This window comes from Polypterus senegalus, chromosome 13 (genome assembly GCF_016835505.1).
Source record: "Polypterus senegalus isolate Bchr_013 chromosome 13, ASM1683550v1, whole genome shotgun sequence".
Classification (NCBI taxonomy): domain Eukaryota; kingdom Metazoa; phylum Chordata; class Cladistia; order Polypteriformes; family Polypteridae; genus Polypterus; species Polypterus senegalus.
In genome coordinates, this window is record NC_053166.1 from 6247488 (window position 1) to 6273489 (window position 26002).

General features: G+C 39.1%; 1 protein-coding gene across 2 annotated transcripts in view; it reads right to left on the reverse strand.

Annotated features, from left to right (window-relative positions):
* The window catches only part of slu7 (SLU7 homolog, splicing factor), a 45516-nt gene extending 20353 nt beyond the window's left edge, over positions 1 to 25163 (reverse strand). Inside the window, exons 1-12 of one of the 2 annotated variants that reach the window (XM_039774243.1) lie at positions 24994 to 25163; positions 19923 to 19976; positions 17845 to 18023; positions 16022 to 16175; positions 15710 to 15790; positions 7958 to 8122; positions 7734 to 7802; positions 7525 to 7569; positions 6004 to 6135; positions 5812 to 5909; positions 3305 to 3372; positions 1944 to 2083 (exon numbers count right to left, since the gene is read on the reverse strand). In XM_039774243.1, coding sequence (XP_039630177.1) covers positions 1944 to 2083; positions 3305 to 3372; positions 5812 to 5909; positions 6004 to 6135; positions 7525 to 7569; positions 7734 to 7802; positions 7958 to 8122; positions 15710 to 15790; positions 16022 to 16175; positions 17845 to 17996 — 1104 coding nt within the window. In that variant the 5' untranslated portion in view covers positions 17997 to 18023; positions 19923 to 19976; positions 24994 to 25163. The remainder of the gene's footprint in view (positions 1 to 1943; positions 2084 to 3304; positions 3373 to 5811; positions 5910 to 6003; positions 6136 to 7524; positions 7570 to 7733; positions 7803 to 7957; positions 8123 to 15709; positions 15791 to 16021; positions 16176 to 17844; positions 18024 to 19922; positions 19977 to 24993) is intronic. The other variant, XM_039774242.1, reaches the window with a different exon arrangement.
* Between the last annotated feature and the right edge of the window lie 839 nt (positions 25164 to 26002).

Consider the following 26002-nt stretch of genomic DNA (forward strand, 5'->3'; position numbering starts at 1 on the left):
TCACACCTGGATTTGGGGATCCTCTGCCATTCCTCCTTGCGGATCCTCTCCAGTTCTGTCAGGTTGGATGGTAAACGTTGGTGGACAGCCATTTTTAGGTCTCTCCAGAGATGCTCAATTGGGTTTAAGTCAGGGCTCTGGCTGGGCCATTCAAGAACAGTCACAGAGTTGTTGTGAAGCCACTCCTTCGTTATTTTAGCTGTGTGCTTAGGGTCATTGTCTTGTTGGAAGGTAAACCTTCGGCCCAGTCTGAGGTCCTTAGCACTCTAGAGAAAGTTTTTGTCCAGGATATCCCTGTACTTGGCCGCATTCATCTTTCCCTCGATTGCAACCAGTCGTCCTGTCCCTGCAGCTGAAAAACACGCCCACAGCATGATGCTGCCACCGCCATACTTCACTGTGCGGACTGTATTGGACAAGTGATGAGCAGTGCCTGGTTGTCTCCACACATAACACTTAGAATTAAGGCCAAAAAGTTCTATCTTGGTCTAATCAGATCAGGGAATCTTATTTCTCACCATCTCAGAGTCCTTCAGGTGTCTTTTAGCAAACTCCATGCGGGCTGTCTTGTGTCTTGCACTGAGGAGAGGCTTCCGACAGGCCACTGACTGGTGGAGGGCTGCAGTGATGGTTGACTTTCTACAACTTTCTCCCATCTCCTGACTGCATCTCTGGAGCTCAGCCAAAGTGATCTTTGGGTTCTTCTTACCTCTCTCGCCAAGGCTCTTCTCCCCCGGTAGCTCAGCTTGGCCGGACAGCCAGCTCTAGGAAGGGTTCTGGTCGTCCCAAATGTCTTCCATTTAAGGATTATGGAGGCCACTGTGCTCTTGGGAACCTTAAGTGCAGCAGAAATTTTTTTGTAACCTTGGCCAGATCTGTGCCTTGCCACAATTCTGTCTCTGAGCTCTTCAGGCAGTTCCTTTGACCTCATGATTCTCATTTGCTCTGACATGCATTGTGAGCTGTAAGGTCTTATATAGACAGGTGTGTGGCTTTCCTAATCAAGTCCAATCAGTAGAATCAAACACAGCTGGACTGAAATGAAGGTGATCTCAAGGATGATCAGAAGAAATGGAAAGCACTGGAGTTAAATATAGGAGTCTCACAGCAAAGGGTCTGAATACTTGGGACCAGGTGATATTTCAGTTTTTCATTTTTAATAAATCTGCAACAATTTCAAAAATTCTTTTTTTGTGTATGTATGTATGTATATATATATATATATATATATATATATATATATATATATATATATACACATATATACAAATATATTATATGTACTCGCTAACCTTCCTTGCCCACACAAAACGCCAGCCACTTTGCTTCTCCGTCGCTCATGTATGTGGATTTCACTTTCACCAAACAAAAAATCTTTTAATTCTCACGGATACGCCTCTTTATTGGGAAGAAACACTACTTTTCCCCGATGACAACACGAATTAGACGTTCTACAAGTCTCTGACTTAAAGTTTAAATCCAAACAATATATTAGATCTCTTTTTGCTGTTCTGTTATTTCACCAAGTAATAATACTTTCGAATTCTGGTACTTCCATTATCACTGACCTGCTCCGCATGTGTATCGTGCCAACGTTTTTGAATTCTTTACAACATTCTACTTTGTCATCTACTCTTTGTCTTTTATTTCCGGCCCGGGCGCAGTTAATTTTCTTGGCACAAAGTCTTGTCTCATGGGATGTGAAAGTATCTCTCTGAAACAGTCATGTCTCGTCCTAGGTTTTTATTATTTATTTATATATATATTATATATATATATTATATATATATATATATATATATATATATATATATATATATATATATATATATATATATATATATATATATATATATATATATATATATATATACACACACATAGCAACCCCATATAAAATGGGAATAACTATGGAAGAAGAAGTAGTTAAAGAAACCCCAAACCTTCTCAAGGATGCTCTCCTTCTGCATCATTTTGAAATCCTCCTTCTTCACTTTGAATGACTTGTGTAAGAGTTCCAACTTTGTGGGGTCAGCTTGCAAATGGACATCTGAGCCTTTCTCATAAGCCTCCCAAGCAAAAACTGAAAGAGGCAGACACAAAGTACAGTAAGGTAAACACAAGTAAAATACAATGCACAAGAATGAGTTTAAACTTTGATGTATAACAACAACTGAAGAACCTATAAAGTGACAAACGTCACCACTGCAGAAAGATTTTTCTTGTGGATGGTGCAGGACTTGTGGTACCCCACATTTGGTAGATTTTATTATAGGGATGTCAAATTCTTATCTATACTTTAGTTATTTAAGATGATTTTAAATACCAGTATTATGTCTCCTACCCCAACTGGCTAAGAGAGTTACACATTTTATATTTTAACAAAAGAAGGCTGCATTGAGACCTAATCTAAACTCTCAGAGGCATCAAAACACAATGACCCAGAATAATTATTCTAATTAAAAACTGAATCATGCGCTCATGGCCACCGCTGGAAATTAAGCAGAAGAACATTTTAACACTGAAACCAGGAAACAGTAGAAGCTAATTTTTTTTGGAAAGTAATATATGCATTGGTAGGAATTTCTGTCACTGCTGCATGAGACCAGGAGGTCACTTGACTAAATGACATGCTAATAAAAGAAGCCATCTTTAATTAAAAAATGGTTCATAATTAAACCCTCCAGGAAAATGTTTGGTTACACATATTCTAAGTTGTGTCTTTGTAGATGTACTCATATTTTAAATGTTAAAACCAAATAAAAAGGCATATAAATCACCTTCCAGTATGTTACACGGAAATGAACAACATGCTTTTTACAGGTACTGCAGTAGCGGGTCAGACACTGTCTGGTAACTTTAAAACTTTATAGTATGGCCAAATCCCAATACCCATTCTCAGATCGTCCCATCATGTACATGCACAGCTCCTCATCTAACAGCACAGTCACAACAAAAGAGATGGCTGGGGTGGCCCCCTTGAAGCACCCTGATCAACCAAGACAACATCAGGAGAGTCAGTGCAGCTTTATGTCCTTAAAAAACAACTTACCGATTATCTGGAAATAAATCTTCTAGCATAGACCTGTTTACATGTCTAACCTTGCTACTAGAATGTCTTCAAGATTCATTTTTACTTTGATAACTAGCAAATTTAAAAGAGATAAACTACAAAACGGCTACCTTGATCCACAAAACTGTCACAAACATTGAAATGCACTGTTTAATGAATTTCTTTAATATAATTATTATGAAATTCACCTAAACATTACTTTCTGTCCCTATAAGGAACTGAAATACTCACGCTGTGTCTGTGCCATTGTAATAGTAGCTCCTGAGTATCGCACAAAGTTGTCCCCAGCATAGCCAACTCTTTACAAAACAAAAAAAAAAAAAACACATTTATAAAGTTCATCAAGTAAATGTTAAAATTATAGTTAAATGATTAAGTTTATCATCACAGCACACACTCTTCTTTTCTACTGTTGCACTGCAATATTAGTGGCAATACATAAGACACCGTTAGCCTCTCTTTTAAAAATGACTTTTATTGTGTACCAGTAACGGCGGACTGCACCCGACTTCTAATTTTCCTCCTCTTTCTTTCTCTGTACGTTTATCATTCGTTTGCTCAGAGGTTGATGCGCTTGCTGCTTCCTGAGCAGCTCTTCTTTTCTCCATCCTAGCGGCCCACTTCTTCTCTTCTTTCGTCAGCATCTTTTCGCGTTAAAACGGATTACATCAGTTTTTGTGTTGCAATTACTTAGTACAGGGGTTCTCAAAGTCGGTCCTAGGGACCCACTGTGGTTTCAGATTTTTGTTCCAACCAGATTTATAATCAGTGACAACTGCTAACACTGATCTCAATTAATTAGCTGGCATTTTTTTTTCTCTTCTCTTATTCTACATTAACAAAGCACAGAGGCATAATTTTTACATTTAGAAATATTTCTGCTTTTGCTATAGATTTAAATGCTTAACTTCCTTTTGTTACTTTCATTGTATTTCACCATTTCTCTGTGCAGTTTGCTTCCTTCATTGCATCTTATTAATGACAATTAAAAAAGAGCAGAGCAGACACCCAGTCAAACGACACTGAATCATGAAAGGCTGCAACTACTTCAGCGTCAGACTAACTAATTCGTAAATAATGGGTTCATTAGAACACCTGGAAAAGTAGAATGAAAATCACAATGGATATATTGCTAAAAAGAAAAAAATATATATTATTCCTATATAACTGCCTAGTACATTTTAATATATATATATATATATATATATATATATATATTATATATATATATATATATATATATACACATATACATACATATATACACACAAGAGTGTGCAAAGTAGTAATCAGAGCAAAGGGTGGCTATTTTGAAGAAACTAGAATATAAAGCATGTTTTCAGTTATTTCACCTTTTTTTGTTAAGTACAGAACTCCACATGTGTTCATTTATAGTTTTGATGCCTTCAGTGAGAATCTACTAATGTAAATGTCATGAAAATAAAGGAAACACATTGAATGAGGAGGAGGTGTGTCCAAACTTTTGGCCTGTACTGTATTCATTCATTCATACATACAAATTCAACTTAAGTACAAACCTACAGTCCCTATCTCATAAGTAACCCGGGGACTGCCTGTATAGGGAAAGTATTGTAATCGTCTGAAGATTCAATGTTGAGATTTTGATGAATCTCAATGTTTAAAACCTCCTTGAGTACAAAAATACTATTTTTGAAATTACGTCTGTGTGTCTGTCTCTGTGTGTGTGTGTGTGTGTGTGTGTGTATAAACATGATAACTTGAGTACGCTGTCACTTGTATGCATAATTTTGTTGACCCAAGTATTAGGCACTAAACGTAGATTTCGACTTTTGACCATTTTTCCGTTAACCGGAAGTGGTATTTCACTTTTTATTCATGTAGCTGCAGAGTCTGATTTATTCAACTTTACTTCTTTTATAATTGTTCAATGTATTATTAATTTGATTTGTTGTTGATGGTTCTTTAATAAACATAATATAAAAATAGAATCCTTGTCTTGCGGTTTACTCCTCAAACATCCATCCCAATATCTGGGTATACAAGAAAGTCTAGATAGATAGATAGATAGATAGATACTTTATTAATCCCAAGGGGAAATTCACATAATCCAGCAGCAGTATACTGATACAAAGAAACAATATTAAATTAAATAGTAATAAAATGAAAAAATTAAAATAAAATTAATGTTAGCATTTACTCCCCCGGGTGGAATTGAAGAGTCGCATAGTGTGGGGTCTCCTCAGTCTGTCAGTGGAGCAGGACGGTGACAAAAGTCTGTCACTGAAGCTACTCCTCTGCCTGGAGATGACACTGTTAAGTGGATGCAGTGGATTATTCATGATTGACAGGAGTTTGCTTATTGCCCGTCGCTCTGCCACAGATGTTAAACAGTCCAACTTTAATCCTACAATGGAGGCTGTCTAGGGGAGAGCACTCCTGATTTTATATGAAATGGTTATAAGTTTATGCAGATTTTCCATTTTAACAGTAAGTACTTTTCAGTGTATTTTATGACAGTTTTAAGAGTTTGTAAGTTTTAAAGCCGCCTTTCACTAAGACTAACACAATAATACAACTCTAATGTGCAGCATATTTTACAAAAAAAACAAAAACAAAAACCCTAGCCTGCTCTTGTGCTTTATAATGAAGGTAATAAAGTATAATATTTATAAAGTTTATTTATAAACTTTTTAAAGTATGCCTTTATAAAGTATTCTGCCACACAAAAAGTTATCCTTAAACTAAATTCAACTTACTCTTCTGGATTCTTGCCAGTATTAGAATATGGGTTTTCTCTCATGGCTCTTGTCTTAGGGTCATAGTAGGCAGAGTTTGGATCCAAATTTCTTAAATACTATAAGACACATAAAAATATAATACGTTAAACATGATTCCTCACATATACATATCATAAAACACACTTTTGACTAAAGGCAAATGTAACTCACCTTTGCAGTGTCTTCTCTTATTCGAAGGTTTCTAACCGTAATTCTTCTTTTGGAGTCAAAATTTTGGCCAGGCATGTCAATGTCATCAGCATATTTGTCTTCATCTTCTCCTTCACTGTTGTGATCCCTTTCCTAAAAGACAGCAATTGTTATTATAGTCATTTCCTAACCATACCGATGCCAATCACAAAGAGAGAGAGAGAGAGAGAGAGAGAGAGAGAGGCTAGGAGCGGGCACTGATTGCCGCACCCACCACACAACAAACCAACTCAGGATCCAGATTAGGACCTGAGTGCAGCCATGCAACGGATGATACCTCAGCACCACACTAGTTCAGATGGAGTGGAACAGTGCGAGGGTTTTTTAATATGGTGGCTGGAGTGTCAATTCTGCCACCAACCCCCAAGTTTTTCCCTGTAGGTTGGAGGGTACATGCAGGGATGGATGCAGATTAACGTCACAAAGCAGTGGATAAAATAGTGTCTCATTGTATTTTAAGAGATGACAACTAGCTAGGGACACGGATCTGCAACTTCAACCTGAAGTATGTAAATATTTATTGATAAAATGATATTTGATCACAATAGTGTAATGTGTTATAGATTTATAATAACTCGTTTGCTTTTGTTTCTTAACAACAACAACAACATTTACTTATATAACATTTTCATACAGACAAACTAGATCAAAGTGCTTTACAAAATGTCAAAGAGAAAGTTATATGAAAAGAAAACAAATAATATTATGGAATAATAGTAAATTATCAAAGAAGTAACAAATCTATACAATTTAAAAAAAAAATATTAATATCAAGCAGAACAGTAGTGTCCTTATATACAATAACATGGTGTAATTCTTTAAAGATGAGTCTGGTGAGAAGGTCAGATGGTTAGGAGGACAGAATACTAAAAAAAAAAAAACACTCCAGTTATACTTGAGAAAACAAAAATCCTGAGGGGGTTAAATGGGGCAGCCGCCAGTTAGCCAGGAATGCGCGGCAGGCTGGCTGCCAGGCTGTCTTCACGTGGTAAGGGCGGCAGTCGTGGTCAGTGAATCACAATCGAGTTTGTACCTCCTGTCATTGTAAATGGCGGTCCTCCAAGACAAACGCTGTTGTAGGTGCGTCAGCTACACAAATCCGTTCAGCACCACGATCAGCTCATGATGGTACCTCACATTCATTTTCAATCACTTGCATCAAAATCAGAGACTGACAAGTCAAGCGTCCAATTTAGCAATAACATGCAAAACGTCATCCACAGAATATTTTGCTTCATGCATTCGATGCGATTTCCTGCCAAATGTCGATGCCATTTTTGCTGCTGCTTGCTCCTTACTACTCACGCGAGTGCAGGGAATCTTGGTCAAACTAATGAAACCAACTTTCCTTCCAGTAAAAAGAGTCCAACTAAAACATAATGGAGGGTTTTGTCACCATGTACAGTTAATTTACACCATCAACCCGTTTTTTTAACAAAAAGTCGACATTTAACCTGAAAGAGTTAAATTCAACAAACTCACCAACAATGGATTCTGTTCGTCGTCTCCCCAATGATTCCTTGAGGTCTGCAATTGAGCAAAGAGTTTCGATTTATAAAGGAAGGATTTGTTATTGAACTAAGTTTAACTGAAAATAACACCAGAAAAGTAGTTTAAAGGAAATGAGCAGATGACTGCGTTAGCAGCCAACCCAAATAAAACCAGTATAGTTAAAAATAAATTCAACTTACAGCTTGGTCCATTAATTTTCCAGATGCTAATTCCTCTTGCAGCCTTTGTGCCTTTAAGGTACGCTTAGCCTGAAGAAAACATGACACTCTAGTCATTCACAAGTTGTACACAGGTTATACTCTACCTTGAAATAAAACTTAAATGAAAACCTCATGGAAACGAGAACACACCAATATAAAAGCATTAAACTGTTCAAAAAGAGTTACTATAAGATCATATTTACCAAATCAACCTTGGCATACTCTTCAACAATTCTCATGTGTTCTTCAGGATCATACCCATTCCACCGATCCCTCTTTCCATCATAATCCAAGTCTAACTGGATTTGCGCGTGCTCATCTGGTGCTATGTTCGTTCCTGTGTACTTTGCACCCACTTTCCTCGGTCTCTTTTCAAATAACAACAAAAATTGCCAAGTATGAGTATAATGAGTCATCATCAATATAAAATATTGAAATATTTGCATGTCAAAGGCACTCACAGTGGGTATAGAAAAGAATCCTTCCATCGAAATATTCCCATTATTTTGCTTTACAACCTTAAATGAAAACACACAAACTAATATTTCTCCGCAGCTTTACTTACTCAATGCCATCTCTAACATCCAAGTGAAAGATCTCACAGCTACAGTACAGAAAAATTATAAAAACTCAAAAACCGGACCTCCTGAGATTAATAAAGGATCACCCCCCCCATGTCATTTTGTTGACCCCTTTTGCTTTAATGACAGCCTTGAGTCTGTTGATTCCTCTCTCAGCTTTGCACATCTAGATTGAGCCCTCTCAATATTTGCCCCCTTCTTTACAGTTTAACTGTCCAAATTCGGTCACATTGGATGGTGAGTGTTGATGGTCTGCTATCTTCAGATCTTTCAACAGATTTTCAGTGTGATTTAGGTCTGGGCGCTGACTGGCCACACCATGACATTCACTTTTTTCTCCTTCAAGCACTTTGTGCTCAATTTTGCTGTGTGCATCGGGTCGTTGTTGTGTGGAAAGGTGAATATTCTGCCCATCTTCAACTTTCTGGCAGAGGGTAGCAGGTTTTCCTCAAGAATTTGATGATATTTTGCCCCTCCATTTTTCCTTCTACTCTAACAAGAGCCCCAGGCCCCACACAACAGGATGCTGCCCCCTCCATGCTTTACTGAAAGTATGGTGTGTTGTGGATGGTGAGCTGCACTGGTGTACCGTTTGGTATTGAGGCTAAATAGTTTGATTTTGGTCTCATCTGACCACAAGACCTTTTTCCACTTGGCATCAGAATCTTCAAGGTGCATTCTGGCAAAGCTCAAACGAGCCTTAATGTGGCCTTTCTTGAGAAATGTTTTTTTCCTTGCGGCCCTCCCGAACAAGCAGCCACCATTAATGACCACTCTCTACCATAAAATCCTGTAACTCCTTCAAAGTGGCCATTGGCCTCTTGGTAGCCACTCTTCCCAGTTTCCTCCTTGCTCTTCCATCTAGTTTGGAGGATCCAGGGAGAGTCCTAATAGTACCAAAACACTTCTTTATGATGGACTTTACTGAGCTCCTTGGGATTGATAAAGCCTTTGAGATGTTTTTGTCTCCATCTCCCGCCTTATGTCTGTCCACAACTCTATCCCTGAGATATTTTGAAAGTGTCTTGCCACCCACAGTCAGTTGTACTACCAAGCAAGGGAGTGAATGCTCCAGGAACAGCTTCGCTAATCACATGGATTACAATTGATCACAGGTGGAAGGAAGCCAGTAACCGCAATGGAAATGGTGGGCACTTACACCTGACTGAGTTTAGGAGGGGGTGTTCCTTTATTAATCTCAGCAGGTCTTGTTTTTGATTTTTTTAAACTCTTCTGAACTGTAGCTGTGATGTTTCACTTGGATGTTAAAGATTGCATTGAGTAAGTGAAGCTGGAAAAAATATTGGTTTGTGTGTTTTCATTTATGACTGAAAAGCAAAAAAAAAAAATACCCACTGTATATCAGGAGCAGTGAGCTCAGCTTAACATGTCTATTATCTACTCAGTGACATGGTCTTGTTAAATCCAACATATATCCTGTTTATTATTATTTTTTTTTAACTTGCACTCAATTTGATAAGCATATTTGTAACTGTAACATTTAACTTGCTCAACTTGTTTTCCTTATCTTTATTGTACATTTAGTCATCTTGCTTTTCATGCCGAATTTCCACCTGGGGACAAAGTTCTGTCCCTCTGTCTTTATCAGTAGATATGTGCATGTAATGCTGAGTTTTAAACTGCACTGTAATGCTAAATTCTTTAAAGCACTTTTTCATAGTATGTAATATGAAAAAGTATTAAATTAAAAGAATAACATGGTTAGGTACAATTATTGACTAAAAAATGTTTCTAATTCAAATAACTTGAATTTGTCTGGTATTGCAAGAATAGCTATAGTTGGAACAAAACAACCATTGCAGACGGAAGCAGTGGTATAAAGTATAAAATGGATAGAAGGATAGACTGTAATTTGGTGAGCAGGAAGCAAAACCAAAGATTTGGGGTCTCGCAAATGTTTTGTCCTTGTGAAATGATGAAATCCTCTGAATTAAAACAGAAACAATCTCCAGTGTTTTATACTTAAAACATTACTAGGCGGTCTATCTGATGATCTGAAAGAATCTGATAAGAGATCAATACTGCTGTTTGCAGTGCATTGTTGTAAAATACTGACAGTTTGTAGGCAGCCAGGAACTTTCATTAACCTTCAATGTGTCACTGAAGTCTGTTATTCAGTTAGCTTTGTATTCATATGACATGCTGATAAATTATTATTCTTCAATGTACCATTTATATTTTAATTTTAGTTAGTACCATTGCATTATATCTTTGTTTTTCTATTTGCATTCTTGCTTTTGGTTTTGTTCTATAGCTGTCTGTGAGAAACTATTTATTGGTCTCTGCAAGGAGAACCACTGAAAAAGGTCTTTGGTTTCACAGATTGAGGATTTTTTTTGGGGGGTCGTGGTAAGGCTCCATATTAGACACTGATTGGTCTATTATACCAATATACCAAGACATTTTACACAAGAAGGTCCTCATCTCACCAAACCCAAGACAAACTGGAGCAGCACAGCTGTACACCTGCTCAACCCTGGGACTTTCATATCTTGGTCCTTCATAACCTTCCACGTTCCAAACGTTTGCAAGCTCCGAAGCACCTGAAGACAACAATAGCTGGAGTACTGAGGGCACCTCGCATTACTGCTGCATTCATCTACATCGACTGTTATTGGGGGTCTTTCAACAGGGTGCTGTTATGGATCCGGTTGAATTTTTTTTTATTATAAACTATTACTTGTGTCATGAGTATTTTGTCTTGCTGTTTTGGTATGAAGACGCTACTTTATGGTATATGTTCGGTATTTTTCAAGTCAAAGTTATTTCATCACAAACTTGGTATTCATGCATATGCTATGCGAAATTTTATTTTAAAGTTAAGCACTTTCTATAAACTTAAAAAATGTCTTGCCTGCTCTGGCACTTTCAAATGGAGGGTATGGAGGAAAGGAAAAGATTAAAATGTTCCCAAATGTGCTCACTCTCCAAGCCAAGACAGCTGTTGAATATTTATCCACGCCTTCCGTGATTCCAATACATGTTTGTGACAACAAAAGAAATCTCAAAATAATCATTTTATCGCACATTCCTGTTACTGTATTTCTTGTGGCAAGGATATGTTTTCTGTTTGCTTGTATGAGCGAGCACTCAAGTAAATACAGAAAAAATCTAAACAATTTTTTTTTTTTAATTTTTAAAAGCAATTAACATTAGAACACGATTTTGTGTTGTAAATGCATGTATAGCACGTTCATGAAGAACCAGCTCTGAATACAGAAAAAGAGCGACTTTTTCAATGTGTATTTCCAGCCATTGAATCTGGTCCATTCATGTGTAACAGTGTTACTGTGGGAAGAACTCAATTTCCCAGCAGTCCAAGAGGGATTACCCGCATAGGATGACTGAAAAGGAAGTAGGGGCTGCTGGGGATGAAAGAGGCTAGCGGGAAAGTTGAAAAAGGGGGGCCTGGCGGAGCAATGGGAGATCGGTGTTAATGTGTATCCTGTCCAAAGTGTCGTCTGAAAAATCAGTTGTGCCCTGGATCATTTCCTGTTCGGATGAATGGATTTTCTCGTGCCTGCCTGTCATGTTTATAGTGGTGGATTCATCATTGTGCGTCTTCAAAAGGAGAGCTCCCGCAAATCTCACCCCTCGCCGCTCAGGACTACTGGTAGGACTGCTTCACTCATTTACTACGGAAGCTGTTCTCGGGATTGTAATCTTTGCACCAAACCATTTAATCTGCTTTTGCTGTATTGGACGTTGTCGTGAGTGTTTATTGTTGTGGTTCATTGTTATGTTACAACTGTATCGCCGTACGGGAAAGGGGAAGTTTGTCCGATTGTCGCTGTTGAGTATTTTCATTTAATAGATTATGTATACATTCGTTGGTTTTGTGTTTCTGCTTGTGAGTGTGTGTGGGTCGGGCCAAGGTTGTATCTCCAACAAAAAAATAAATAAATCACCATCTCATCGATGATGTGAATCTTAGCGGCACCAGACTGCCACACATGGAGCCAACACTTGATGCTGGAAACGCGCTTCTGCATTACAAAAATTTCTACATCTTGTTACGTGCTCAGAAAGAAAAATATTTAAAGAACTTAAATGAAAAGTTTAAAGCAACAAACTGTATTCATTATATGGTAAACATTCTGCATCACAATTACAGAAACAGAAAAACAAAAACAGAAGGCATAAGACGAAAATGGAAGTTTCTGCTTTATTCCCTACACCTAACAAGTAATTGAACATGCTGGCTACCTTGGCATAACTCTGATGTGAATGCAATACAAGTCCAGACTGCTTGGTGTGAGGGCAGACCATTTCTGACTGTACACAGTGACATGTAATTATTCAAGACTAACAAAATACCCGCGGCTTCACAGTGGCGAAGTACTGCCTTAAAATTTTTATTAAGAAGAAAATTAAACCTTTTTAAACTGAGGGAAAATATACCAATAATTATTTGTTAAGGATCTCTTTGTATGCCACATTGTGAGTTCGGCCCTCCGGTTGTAATATGACCAAGCTGTGCGCTGAGCTTACTCTTGAGCATGTAACGTACAGTCGGCCATGTGAACAGTAATCTTGTTTCAAATCTCACAGCTTGGATTGCTGCTGTCGTAATCGGTTTGAGTTTCATGGTTTGTTTCAATTACGACAGTATTTGTAGGACTTGTGTTGAAGTGACATTCGGCAGTTGTAAGCATATAACCGGTTTCATTGATAACTTCACATCCAGCTTTTGAGAGTTGAAACATTCATAAACATCAAAGTGTCCACTACTCAAATCGTCACCTGTCAATCTAAGATGTTTAAGAGGCATTGGCGGATGTCCAAATGTGTAAAATATTTGGCCATTTCGGTACACTTGAAAGCGACAACTGAACAATTCAGCGGCAGCCATCAACTCACATGCAGATCCACAGGTGAAGGGCTTAAGCATTTCACTCTTCTAGTGCTCCTGTGTAGTCTAATTATCTCCTGTACCGTCATCAGTCCACACCTTGAACCTGTCCAGTCATTCAATACATAAGACACAATGGATATCAAGAGTGAGCCTGATATGGCCGTGCAATATGTAACGCAGAGAATGGAAAAGGCAGGTGCCATCTCTGGGCATGGAAACCACTCGGTAAGTGACAGTTCTTTGATCGATGGTGATCACCTCGATAGACATGTTAATGGGGGTACAGTTGGAATGATAAAGGAAATGGGTACCTGAACAATGTAAAGTAAGTCTAAAATAACTACACAATAACTATAATCGTAATAAATGAACAATAAAACAGCGGAGAAGCCGTGGATTAAATAAAAAGGCTGTAGTTATCAGCAGGGAGACGTGAATCCCGTGGAGAAGCAAGAAAGGGAATGAAGAGACCGGAGTGACGGACGGCCTTATATAGGCAGGCAGCCAACAACGTGGGAGGCGTTGGGATGGGGGACCCAACGCCACCTCACACGGTGACCGAGCTGCAGGCTATGGACGTATATATATGTACGTAAGTAGGATTCAGTTAGCGTTGGGAACCCGCGTACCAAATTTCTTGAAGACGGGCCCATAGGTAACAAAGACTGTTGGAAAGTTCAATATGGCGGCCGACAGTGGCGTCATACCACCGAAATAAGTACGTATATCGGTTTCGGTTAGCGCAGGGAAGTTGCCTACCAAATTTCGTGAAGATGGGGCCATAAATAAAAAGTTTAACATGGTGGACGTTGTCGACTGTTACACGTAGAATTTCGAAAAATGAAACCTGCTTAACTTTTCTAAGTAAGCTGTAAGGAATGAGCCTGCTAAATTTCAGCCTTCTGCCTACACAGGAAGTTGGAGAATTAGTGATGAGTGAGTCAGTCAGTGAGGGCTTTGCCTTTAATTAGTATAGATTCAATTCTTCATTATCATGTGTAGAAGTGCAGGTTCCATGTACCAGAACAAATATAGGATAAAAGCAAAAAGTGACAGCAAATGCATGTGCAACACAGCAGTAGTAGTAGCAGCAGTGGAGGTGACAAGATTACTGATTATTCATGAGCCTAACTGGAGTTGGGCAAGAACTGTTGCTGAATCTGGAGGTGTGTGTTCAGATGGACTTCAGACGCTTCCTAGAAAGGAGAAGGGTGAAAAGTGGCAGTGCAGGATGGCTGGAGCCCCATCTGATATGGTTTGCCTTCCTAAAGCAGCTAGTGGTGTGGATGTCATGGATCGCAGGAGTAGAAAAGAATATTCTTAAAGTTGATGATTTGCACACATACAAAGAGAATCAGAAGCATATCTCTCTAATATCTCCTGAGATGAGACTTTTTCAAAGAGATAATTTCCAGACCCGCAAGACGAGACGCTGGCCTTGAGATTTGTTCAAGTCACGCCCTCCTCTCAACCATATTCAACCATGTACATGGCCCTCTCACCTCTCTTATAAATTTTTACGTTTTCCTCACTTTAAATTCCCAATAAAAGAAAACGTATTATGTCCAAATCTTATTGAAGAATTTCATCACGAAGGGTTATCAACAGTAAAAATGAGTACATGGGCAATCATAGCAAAGAAAAATGATGAAGTCAAAAGAATTAATGCCAAAATGACGATTAGTTACACGGCAAATTGGTTAAATGGGTATCAATAGACTTTGCTGAAACAGTTGGTGGTGATGGTGTGGAAGATGAAAACATCAACTTACAGTATCACGAAGAATATCTACAACCGTTAACACCATCTGGTCTTCCAACGGCCGAATTATTGTAGAAAGAAGGATGAATCCAAGAAAGGTAATGTAGTCCATCCTCAGGGGATAACATTAGACAACAAAGGAGATCTTGATATTTGTATTTAAATGCTAACAGTTTCCCGTTAGAATAGCTTTTGCAAAGACAATTAACAAATCTCAGAGCCAGACATACAAAAAAAAGTTGTTTTATTTAATAGAGAGAAAAAAATGAAAGTCAATCACGTTGTTATACGTGGCGTTGTCACGATGAAAGTCAAAAAACAGAATCACAATTCAATGTGATATTGACGAAAATTTAATTCAAAAAATTGTTTTTACTGAAGTTTTACAGTAAAAGTGTAAGTTTAAAAAGTTTTTGCATGTTCATTTCAAAGCCGAACAGAACAAAATCATATTGCACAACGAATACCTCTAACTCAACATGAAACATAATTTACTTTCAAACTATTACTATTTTTTTAATATTGTTAATTACTTGCTGTAATGTAAAACAGTAAATTGTACACCCGCATCCCCATATGCAAGCGGCAGAACCGCAGAGAGGTGAGCATGTAGCGCAAGCACAGGGGTTGGTGAACGAAACGAGCAGGGGGCAAAGCCCCCTAGTAATTAATAAAAAAAGACCCCTAGATTAGAACTCATCCTAAGAGCCAGTCATGAAGAAATCAAAGCACTTACCTCTAAGCAATCTTTTTTCTTGTGTGTCATTGATCCACAATTCTCACATGCTCCTTTACGATATTTAGTGGCAACAGAATTCTGAGTAAAAATTAAAAATAAAGCATGTGACAGATATTATGAGTCAACTGTACTAGTAGGATATAAATGAAACACTACTTCATGGCATGCTCACAAGGACAGAATAAAGATGAAGTGTCAGATGAGAAAGAACAGAACACAAGCTCTCAAATGTAAGACCTAATCACACACTGTACTCGAGGTGAAAATCGACTGGAAGTTTCTATTTGCTTATTTCTAGTCATAGTTTACCTCCTGCACTCCTCTTTTATACCATTCGCCAATAGCCGAGAATTGTTTTTCCTTCTCTTCTTGGGGTCTCTGGTGCTTCAGAGTTGGTCTTTTGGAAGGGTCAATATACCATGGTACAGAAGATATATACTGTGGAATGTGAGGATTGATATCTCTGAAAAACAGGAAAAACGAGAAGGAAAGCATTTTAATGAAAACAGCCAAAAACACAAGAACTGCAAAATAAAACTCTGCCAATATTGTGTAGGCAGAATGACAGCCATTTTCACCTTATCACTAGCTGAAATACCCAGTGTTGCCCGGGAGGAAAATAAAGTGGTTTTTTAACTTTTTGAGAAAAATATAATTAAAAAAAAAAAAAATAGAACAACTTTAAAAATAATAAAAATAAATTAACAAACAATGAAGACTCACTAATGTGCTTATATTGTTTACTGCAGTGCCTTGCTATATATAATGTTTTTAGTTTTTCCATCTCAGGAAAAGTGAAGCTTTTAATGTTTTTTGACAGATTAATTTTTGTTTTGTAGTGTAGTGATAAGTTTTTACATGCAGAATTTTTGACAACATGAAAAAAAGTCAATTAAATTAATATTATTATTAGGTTGATTTAATTGTATTACCACTACAACCACAACATTTATTTATATAGCACATTTTCATACAAACACAGCAAACACTACAACATTAAACGACAAACAAATACTACTACGGATTTTTCATGAGAAAACTGTCGGTTGCTTTTACAGAGCACACTAGAAACATTCCAAGTGTCAACTGGATGACAACATAACATACAAAAAATACCGCAAGATTGTTACAGTCTGCTTTATATATAAGATCTATCTATATAAATATTAGATATATATATTTTGTGGAAGTTCAGCCCAAACACAGACAGACAGACACCACTAAGTCCAACACACGTTTTTATTTACAGTATTTACACTTGTCAAGTCCTGCACAGCACACAGTGCCCCAGCACCAACCACCCAGAAGTCCGGGCCTTCCAATGCCTTCTTTCACCGCCTCCACTCCTCTCCTCTGAGCTCTGTCCTCTTCATCCCGACTCCAGCTGATGACTGGAGGTAGGCGGCCCCTTTTATTCCCACCCAGATGTGCTCCAGTTGCCTCCTGATGAGCTTCCTGCAGCACTTCCTGGTGTCCCTGGTAATACTTCCGTGCTGACATCCAAGACTCCTCAGTCGTCTGGGCAACCATTGGCGGTGGCCACGGGCCCCTATACAGTGCATCTCGATTGTATTCACAGCACATCACTTTTTACACATTTTGTTATGTTACAGCCTTATTCCAAAATGGATTAAATTAATTTTTTGCCTCAGAATTCTGCACATAACACCCCATAATGATAAAATGCAAAATGTTTACTTGAGATTTTAGCAAATTTTAGCGGCCTGAGTTGCCTCAAAAGCCTGCATATTGTAATCTTTTTAGTTAGCCAATGAAAGGTGTCATTTTGCTTGACTTCTCACTACATTCATAATGGCTAACACGCTACAACACCCTAGTACTGCAGCTATCAACTGTACAATCTACAATCATGTGGCCTGAGAGGGTGCAAGAAAGTCACAACCATGCTTCTGTTGCCAACGTTTAATGTTGAACAACAGAAGAGAATTGGTCTTACTGGCCTATTATTTTTATAATTTTTTTTAACCCTTCTGCTACATGTTTTCCCCATTTTTAAAGGTTTTTCTTCTTAACTCTAGCAACCAGACAGACACACAGATATACAGAGACAGACAGACACTCGTCTTTTTATGAAGATGAATAAAACGAACACAAACAAACAAGACACTCACTTGCCCTCTTCGTCCACCTCAGCCGGGGCATTACCCAGTTTCCTCTGTTCTTCCAACTCTTTCTTTTTCCGCCAGTCTTCTCTGGTCATCTTTTTTGGCTCCTCCAATCCCACAGACCCCTCTGGGACAGCAGCCTGAGATTCTGCCATCATTGTAATGTTGTAATGACAGGGGACACTCTGCAGAAAGAAAACCAAATGAACAAATTGTGTTACAGAAAAACATTTGCATATGCTGACACACGTAATGTTTAACACAAATACACTCACTATATGGACAAAAACTATTGGGATGCCTGATCTTTACACCAACAGGGACTTTAATGACACTGCATTCAAATACATTGACTTTAATATGGAGATGCCCCCCAACCCCTTGGACTTGGTAATGTGAGGCTTGTATGCAGCTGCTCAGCCATGAAAGCCCATTCCATGAAGCTCCCACCGCACAGTTTTTGTGCTTACATGAATGCCAGTCACTCAGCAACCCTCCGGCCTGTGCTACACGCCAGCCACTTTGCGTCTCTGCCGCTTGCGTATGTGGATTTCACTTTCACCAAACAACAAATCTTTCATTTCTTGCAGATACGTCTCTTCATTGGAAATAAACATTACTTTTCCCTGATGGCAACACGAATTAGACGATCTACAAGTCTCTGACTTAAAGTTGAAATCCAAACAATATATTCAACCTCTTTTTGCTGTTCCGTTATTTCACCAAATAATAATTTCCGTTTGTTTGCACAAATGTCATTTTTACTACCATTTTCTTGAGACTTTCGAATTTTCGTACTTCCATAATCTCTAACCTGCTCTGCATGTGTAACGCGCCAACGTTTTTGAATTCTTTACAACATTCTACTTTGTCATCTACACCCTGTCTTTTATTTCTGGCCCGGAGCATGGTTAAATATCTTGTTACAAAGTCTCGTCTCTCGGGATGTGAAAGTATGTCTCTGAAAATGTCACATCTCGTCCCAAGGTTTTTTTAATTATAATAGAGAGATGTCTACGCGTGGAAGTCTGTCTGTCTGTCTGTCTGTTCGGCCCTGAAGTGATGACATGAAGTTAAGGTTTCTGTGGTGGCCACACCATCCAATGGCCCTCTTTTGAGGATTTGTGCTCACAGTCATGCTGAAGAATGACATTGTGACAGATCACACACCCCTCCACGATGGTACTGGAAGATGGTTAAGAATCTGCCTGCTCATATCAGCAGTGAGAGGGCCATTGACTTTGATCAAATCACCAACTCCATTTGTGGAAATCCTGCCCAAACCTGCACTGTTTCCTGGTTACCTACAGACATCCATCCATGCATCTACTGATCTCCAGCACTCCGCTGTTATTTCTCTAAGATTATAAATAACAATGCTGCTAATCCCAGAGTCTTCTTCTCTACGATTGACCGTCTGCTAAACCAGGTCGCTCAATGGAATGCCTCCGGAATACTTCCAGTGAAACTTGTGAGGCTATTGCTGTATTTTTCACTCAAAAAATGAATGACATTAGAAATAATATTGTATATCTCCCCCACACTGCGCGTCATCTTAAGCCCCAGTACTCCATTGTAAACAAATTAAACTCTTTCACCAGGATGGATTTACCTGATTTACATAAAATTATTTCTCAACTGAGACCCTCCACCTGCGTCCTTGACTCAATACCAACAAGTTTTTTTCAAAAAAAGTATCAGGCGTGCTAATTTATGGTATTCTTGACATAGAAAACTCGTCATTAGATAAGGGGGTCTTCCCAGACTGTCTTAAGACTGCTGTAGTTAAACCCTTACTCAAGAAAAATAACCTTGACTCCTCTGCTTTTGAAAATCTTGGACCAATTTTTAGCCTGCCTTTCTTAAGTAAAATCCTACAGAAGGCCGTCGTTATGCAGCTAAATGACCACCTCAGTAAACCTGCTGTTCTTGATAAGTTTCAGTCGGGTTTCAGAACAAATCACAGCACAGAAACTGCACTCGTTAAAGTGGTAAATGCAGACAGAGGCCATTTATCTGTTCTCATCCTCTTAGATCTGAGTGCCGCATTTAATACCATTGATCACAACATTCTTAGAAATCACCTTAGTCAGTGGGTGGGACTCTCTGGCAGTGTCTTCAACTGGTTTGAATCCTACCTAACAGGGAGAAAATTCTTTGTTAGTTGTGGTAATTATACTTCAAAGACCCCTGATATTGTATATGGTGGTCCACAAGGCGCTATCCTGGGTCTGCTACTCTTTTCTATTTACATGCTTCTGTTAGTTCAGATTATCTCGGGGCATAACGTGAGCTACCACAGCTATGCTGATGACACACAGCTGTACTTATCAATAGCACCTGATGACCCCGACTCTCTTGATTCACTAACACAATGTCTGACTTGTGTTTCTGAATGAATGACTAGTAATTTTCTAAAGCTAAATGAAGAGAAAACTGAAATTTTAGTGATTGGCAATAATGGATATAATGAGGTTATTAGAAATAAACTTGATGCATTAGGATTAAAAGTCAAGACAGAGGTAAAGAATTTAGGGGTAATTGTTGACTCTGACCTGAATTTTAAATCACATATTCATCAGATCACTAAGGCAGCATTTTTTTCACTTAAGAAATATAACAAAAGTTAGACCTCTTATAACATTGAAAGATGCTGAGAAATTAGTTCACACTTTTGTTTTTAGTCGATTAGATTACTGTAACGCACTCCTCTCAGGACCACCCAAAAAAAGACATCAATCGTTTGCAACAACTGCAGAATGCAGCTGCTAGAATCCTAACTGGGAAAAGAAAATCCGAGCACATTTCTCCAGTTTTGATGTCACTACACTGCTCACCTGTGTCATTCAGAATTGACTTTAAAATACTGCTTATGGTTTACAAAGCCTTAAATAATCTCGCTCCATCTTATATATCAGAATGTCTGACATTTTATATTCCAAATTGTAACCTTAGATCCTCAAATGAGTGTCTGCTTAGAATTCCAAGAACAAAACTTAAAAGAAGTGGTGAGGCGGGCAGGCGGCCTTCTGCTGTTATGCACCTAAAATCTGGAATAGCCTGCCAGTAGGAATTCGCCAGGCTGATATGGTGGAGCACTTTAAAACACTGCTGAAAACACATTACTGCAACATGGCCTTCCCATAACTTCATTTTAATTTAATCCTGATGCTCTGCATATTCAATTAATTATCATTACTATTCATAGTGGCTCCAAAATCCATACTGAACCCTACTCTCTTTTCTGTTCTTTTTTCGTTTTTTTCTGGTGTGGCGATCTGCGTCACCACCACCTAATCAAAGCATCATGATGTCCCTACATTGATGGATTAAAGGCCAGGGGCCTCATGCATAACGCCGTGCGTAGAATTCGCACTATAACATGACGTAAGCACAAAAGCCGAAAGAAAAATCTAGATGCAGGAATCTGTGCGTTCGCCATCTTCGATGTTCTTCCGCTCCATAAATCCCGGTCAGCATGAAATGTAACGCACGTGCATGCGCCTGCTGTCCCGCCCCAACTCCTCCCAGAATTACACCTGTGTGAATTTGCAAATCAACATAAATAGCCCTTAAGCTCAGCGTTCTGTGAAAAGGCAATGGGAAAAGCACGGGGGAAAATAGAATTTCAGTGAATACCAAGTGGAGGCAAAGAAAAAACGTACTATTTGTTGATTTAAACTGTGGGAAAACAACAAAGAGAAGTTGATTGAGTGACATGGAATGTCAGAGAAACTCGAAAGCTCAAGTTAAGTTAAGTCGCAAAGTGCCCGAAATAAAAAAGAAGTTGTCACATATCAAAGTCTCCATGAAAAGGCCCACCGTCTGAGTTTCATATTAAAGCTCATTAGGGTACAGAGAAAACAAAAGAGCCACACAGTGGAGAAAAAAGCACGAAATTTCCACTTTAATCACATCGTTTATTTATCATTAAAGTAGAACATCACAAACTTCATCTTAAAATCGTTTAATTTACTAGTTTCTCAAATCCCATCGTAACTAAAGTAGCACATTAAACGCTTTGTTTTGTATTTGTTCTTCTATATGCTCTGTGTGTGTGAATCACTACGTGCTTCCGGGTTCCAGGACGCAGAATCCATTACATTTGTGATATTACAGTTCTCTGAATAATTAAATTACTGAGATGTATACTTGATATCATTTTCATGATGAAAAGAATTAAAGCATGTTATTAAACATGGGAACACGGTGATGCAGTGACTGTGCGCGACTTTCAATGAATTTATTGTAGCAGTCCTGTCTCTTCCAAACGTACTAACCCCCAATTCCTTTCCTTACCTTTCTTTCTCCAAATACCCAATCGCCACACAATCAGCTCTGTAACAGACGTTAAGCCATCTGTAAGCTTAGAACGCCAATTCTTCAAAACTTTTAAGGAACACTGAAATATCTTCGTAGTACCTGTTTAATTATTTTACCCTTCACGCCAGTCCCAGTGAAGCATACAGTGCAAGGAAGGAACAATCCGTGAGCGGAGCGCCAGATCCTTGCTATCGTAGCGACACCGTGTCCTTTAATTATTAACAATACACATTATTTAAATGAAGTTAAAGTTTTATCTGTATAATCAACATATTTTGCTGTATTTCATCTTTAAAATGATCTCGTCATCATATGTAAATACGCACTTTTTAAAGAGACGCGGGCTGTGTAATATTATAACTGTATCACAAGTTTACAGTGAGGTGATTGTACTTATAAGTCCTAACAATTCTACAAGGAGCACTTGATGGACTGATGGAGTGCGTTTAGAGCTCTTGGGATGAAACTCTTTATGAACTGCGAGGTCCGTACAGGAAAGGCTTTGAAGCGTTTGTCGTGTGAGTGCAGTTCAATAGACAGCATGGCTGAGGCAGCGTGTGCTTGATGCTGTATACGAATAATTCTCTTTCCGATCAGCTTCTCCGAGTGGTGCAGTGAGAGTAATATAGAAAAAGACGATCCGCTGTGGCAACACCTAACGGGAGCAGCTGAAAGAAGAAAATGAAGGTGCAGGGAGAGTAACAATGCTAAAGCAGTTACGGTATTTGGAATACTTTGTCCATTCTGTGGACCATTATATTGTTACTGGTTAATTACAATCAGATGCCTTAAATTAATTAACAATATGTGGTTAATTTCAGTCTACTTATGAAGCCGTGTCAGGGATGTGGGTCTGAAAAAGAAAGATAAACCACACAGGAACAGTAGCACTGCTTTGACGCTGGGTGCCGCCAGTCTGCAAAACCTTGCGTACGACAGGGTGTGAGGTACTGTGGAAATGTGCGTGGCTTTACGCCAAGTTTAGGTTTTATACATCGTGATTTGAACGTGGAAACGATCTTACGCAACATTTCTGTGCATATGCACCGTTTATAAAGGAGGCCCCAGAAGTCCACATGACCGTCATCGTCAAGTCCTTCCATGAGAACCCTGAATACATTGAGGACTGATCATTTATGTTAGGCAGAATGCCTAGAGGGGGCTGGGGGGTCTCGTGGCCTGGAACCCCAGCAGATTTTATTTTTCTCCAGCCGCCTGGAGTTTTTTTATTTTTTCTGTCCTCCCTGGCCATCGAACCTTACTTTCATTCTATGTTAATTAGTGTTCTCCGGTTTATTTCTTACTTTCTTCATCATGTAAAGCACATTGAGGTACATTATTTGTATGAAAATGTGCTATATAAATAAATATTGTTTTGTCACTATGCTTACCCTTACCGTGGTGTAAATTGCCACATCTCCCATAACTACCCCCTTTTTACTATGGCTGTCCTTTGCCTGGTTGTATTCCTCTACACATCGGTTTCTTTTTCAGTTCATCACTTTGGTTGAACCTACACATGATGTCATTTATCACTGACGCCTTCATTAAGGATTGGGTGGCATGCCTACAAAGAGATCACGTGTTTTATAAGGGGAAAGCAGGGAGGTCACTAGAGGGGTGCGGACCACACCAGGTGACACCACCAGAGGAAGCGACACCAAGAGGACTGTCTGTACATTTTTGTGCAGTGTATTGGGCTTAAAGCACCAAGTGGGACAAAGAGCTCAATGAAAAGATGAGACTGCGGGCAAGGGGGGAAACGCAATCCTCCCTAACGCTCAATGAGTGGAACAGTTGACCGCAAGCTTAATTCATCAAGGTGGGCCCATTGCCAATGAAGTGTCCACACACCATTAATAGACACTACACTGGGCGGCCAGGTGTCTGCGCGCTGCACTGTTTAAATTATGATCAGATCTCCGATAATGAGCTCAATCACTCGGGGGCGTACGGGTGTCCACTGGGTGACAACAACCCCAGTGATGCCACTGCTGGAAAGTGCGCAATTATTATACGAGGACACTCGGATATCTTCGTGAGCTGCTTCCCATTCTTTGCAAAACGAAGACTTCAAACACACTAATCGAGAATACAGTACTGAGCTTATGCTAACTTTGGTGGGCCGCCTCGTCACTACTAGAGATCACAAATACGGCGGTGATGTTTCAGCACAGTGGACCGTGAAATTGAAGCTGCGCGAGGCCCCAAGGTCCTGTTTGTCAGTGAATACAGCAAAGGACTAAAAACGCTGGACGCCCCGTCAGATACCTGAGCTCGGACTAGGGGGCGCATTTCTGCATAGACACACCTGTCTTCACAAATAACTCAAATACTAAATTGCCTGCTTGACGTGCAACACAATTGTGGGACAAACGGAGGCGTTTGGGTGAACTACGTAGTCTGCAACATCTCCGATTTCAAAGTAATACAATCTCTGGACCATAAAACATGTCACAAGGGAAGTAAATTACTTCTCGAGACAAACAAGCTCCGTGATTATAATAATTTAAAATGAGAAAAATCCTTCCAATAACTGATATCACCATGGTATTACAGTCAAACCTTTAAGTAAAATTGTACTTCCTTAAACTAAACCTCTGGTCTGACAAGGGTTAAGCAACCTCTACTATTATTACCACCACTTTTATCATTATTATTATCATCATCATCATCATCAACTTTATCGAAATCGCCATTGTCATGTAACCACACAGTGGTTGTAAGTCAACATCCAAGAAGACAAACACAGCTTTCATTTACCTCCACAACGACGGTAAAACGCCAGCATCAGATGACCGACACTGACTCCTAATTAGACGGGAGACTTACCAACGAACTGTAAGTAAACTTGTATCTTCTACGGAAGATTATTGTCCTTAATTATCAGGTGATATAGAACTAAGAGTTTCGACAAAATAAGCACGGCACCAAATTTGGATGGCAGCAACTACATAAACATCACACCGCCATCTTCACACATCGTCACGCAGACATACGGTGACGTCACAGTACGCGACGCGAACGAGAAGGGCGTCTGTTATCAACAATCTTTATTGACAAAGAATGAAGACAGTCACAGTGGAGAAGACTGCGTGGTACCTCAGATCGATGGAAGAAATAAATGCGTGCGCACTTCATTTATAATGAGATATGCGGAACTCCGAAGAGAAAAATAATAATAGTAAAAAGAAAATTTTAGGAGTGATGTACAGTTCGCGCGTGTGTCTTAAATGTTCCCGCGATGTGGTTAATTCATGCGCCTGCGCACTGCGTAGCCTTGCTGCACTTGCTGTATCCAGACAATCAAATGCATAAAAGACCCCACGCTGCGGCTATTTTTTCGGCTTGGGAATGAGTTATGACAGCACTGAACTTGCCTTACGTGGCGCCACTGTGAGCATGTGGCAGCTGCATAGGATTCGTGGGGCTAACTGGCTCTACCGACGACGCTATCCCAACACCGACTAAGTTATTCACTTTATTGCTGGTTGGTTTTAGTTTGAAAGGTGCCGGCAGACTACATGGGTACCGACAGATGTACACAAAGCATATGGAGCCGCCTCAGGACCTTATTTATTTATTTTTACTCGGCCCAGTTCATTAGAATTAATCTCTAAAGTTGTCCCCTGTGGTTCACTAATCGGTAACATTCATTTTGCAGCCGTTTTTGTCAACGTCCCCTATGCCGCAGTATGCAGTGCAGTCCATTAGTAAAGTTGCTGTTATCCTAAACGGAATTTAAGGTGGAACATAAACCAGAAGAAGTAGCCAACTTCAGCCTTGTATCCTGGAGAGTGTTTTGGATTGAGGTTGAGTTTTGTTTGGCATCCTTGCTCAT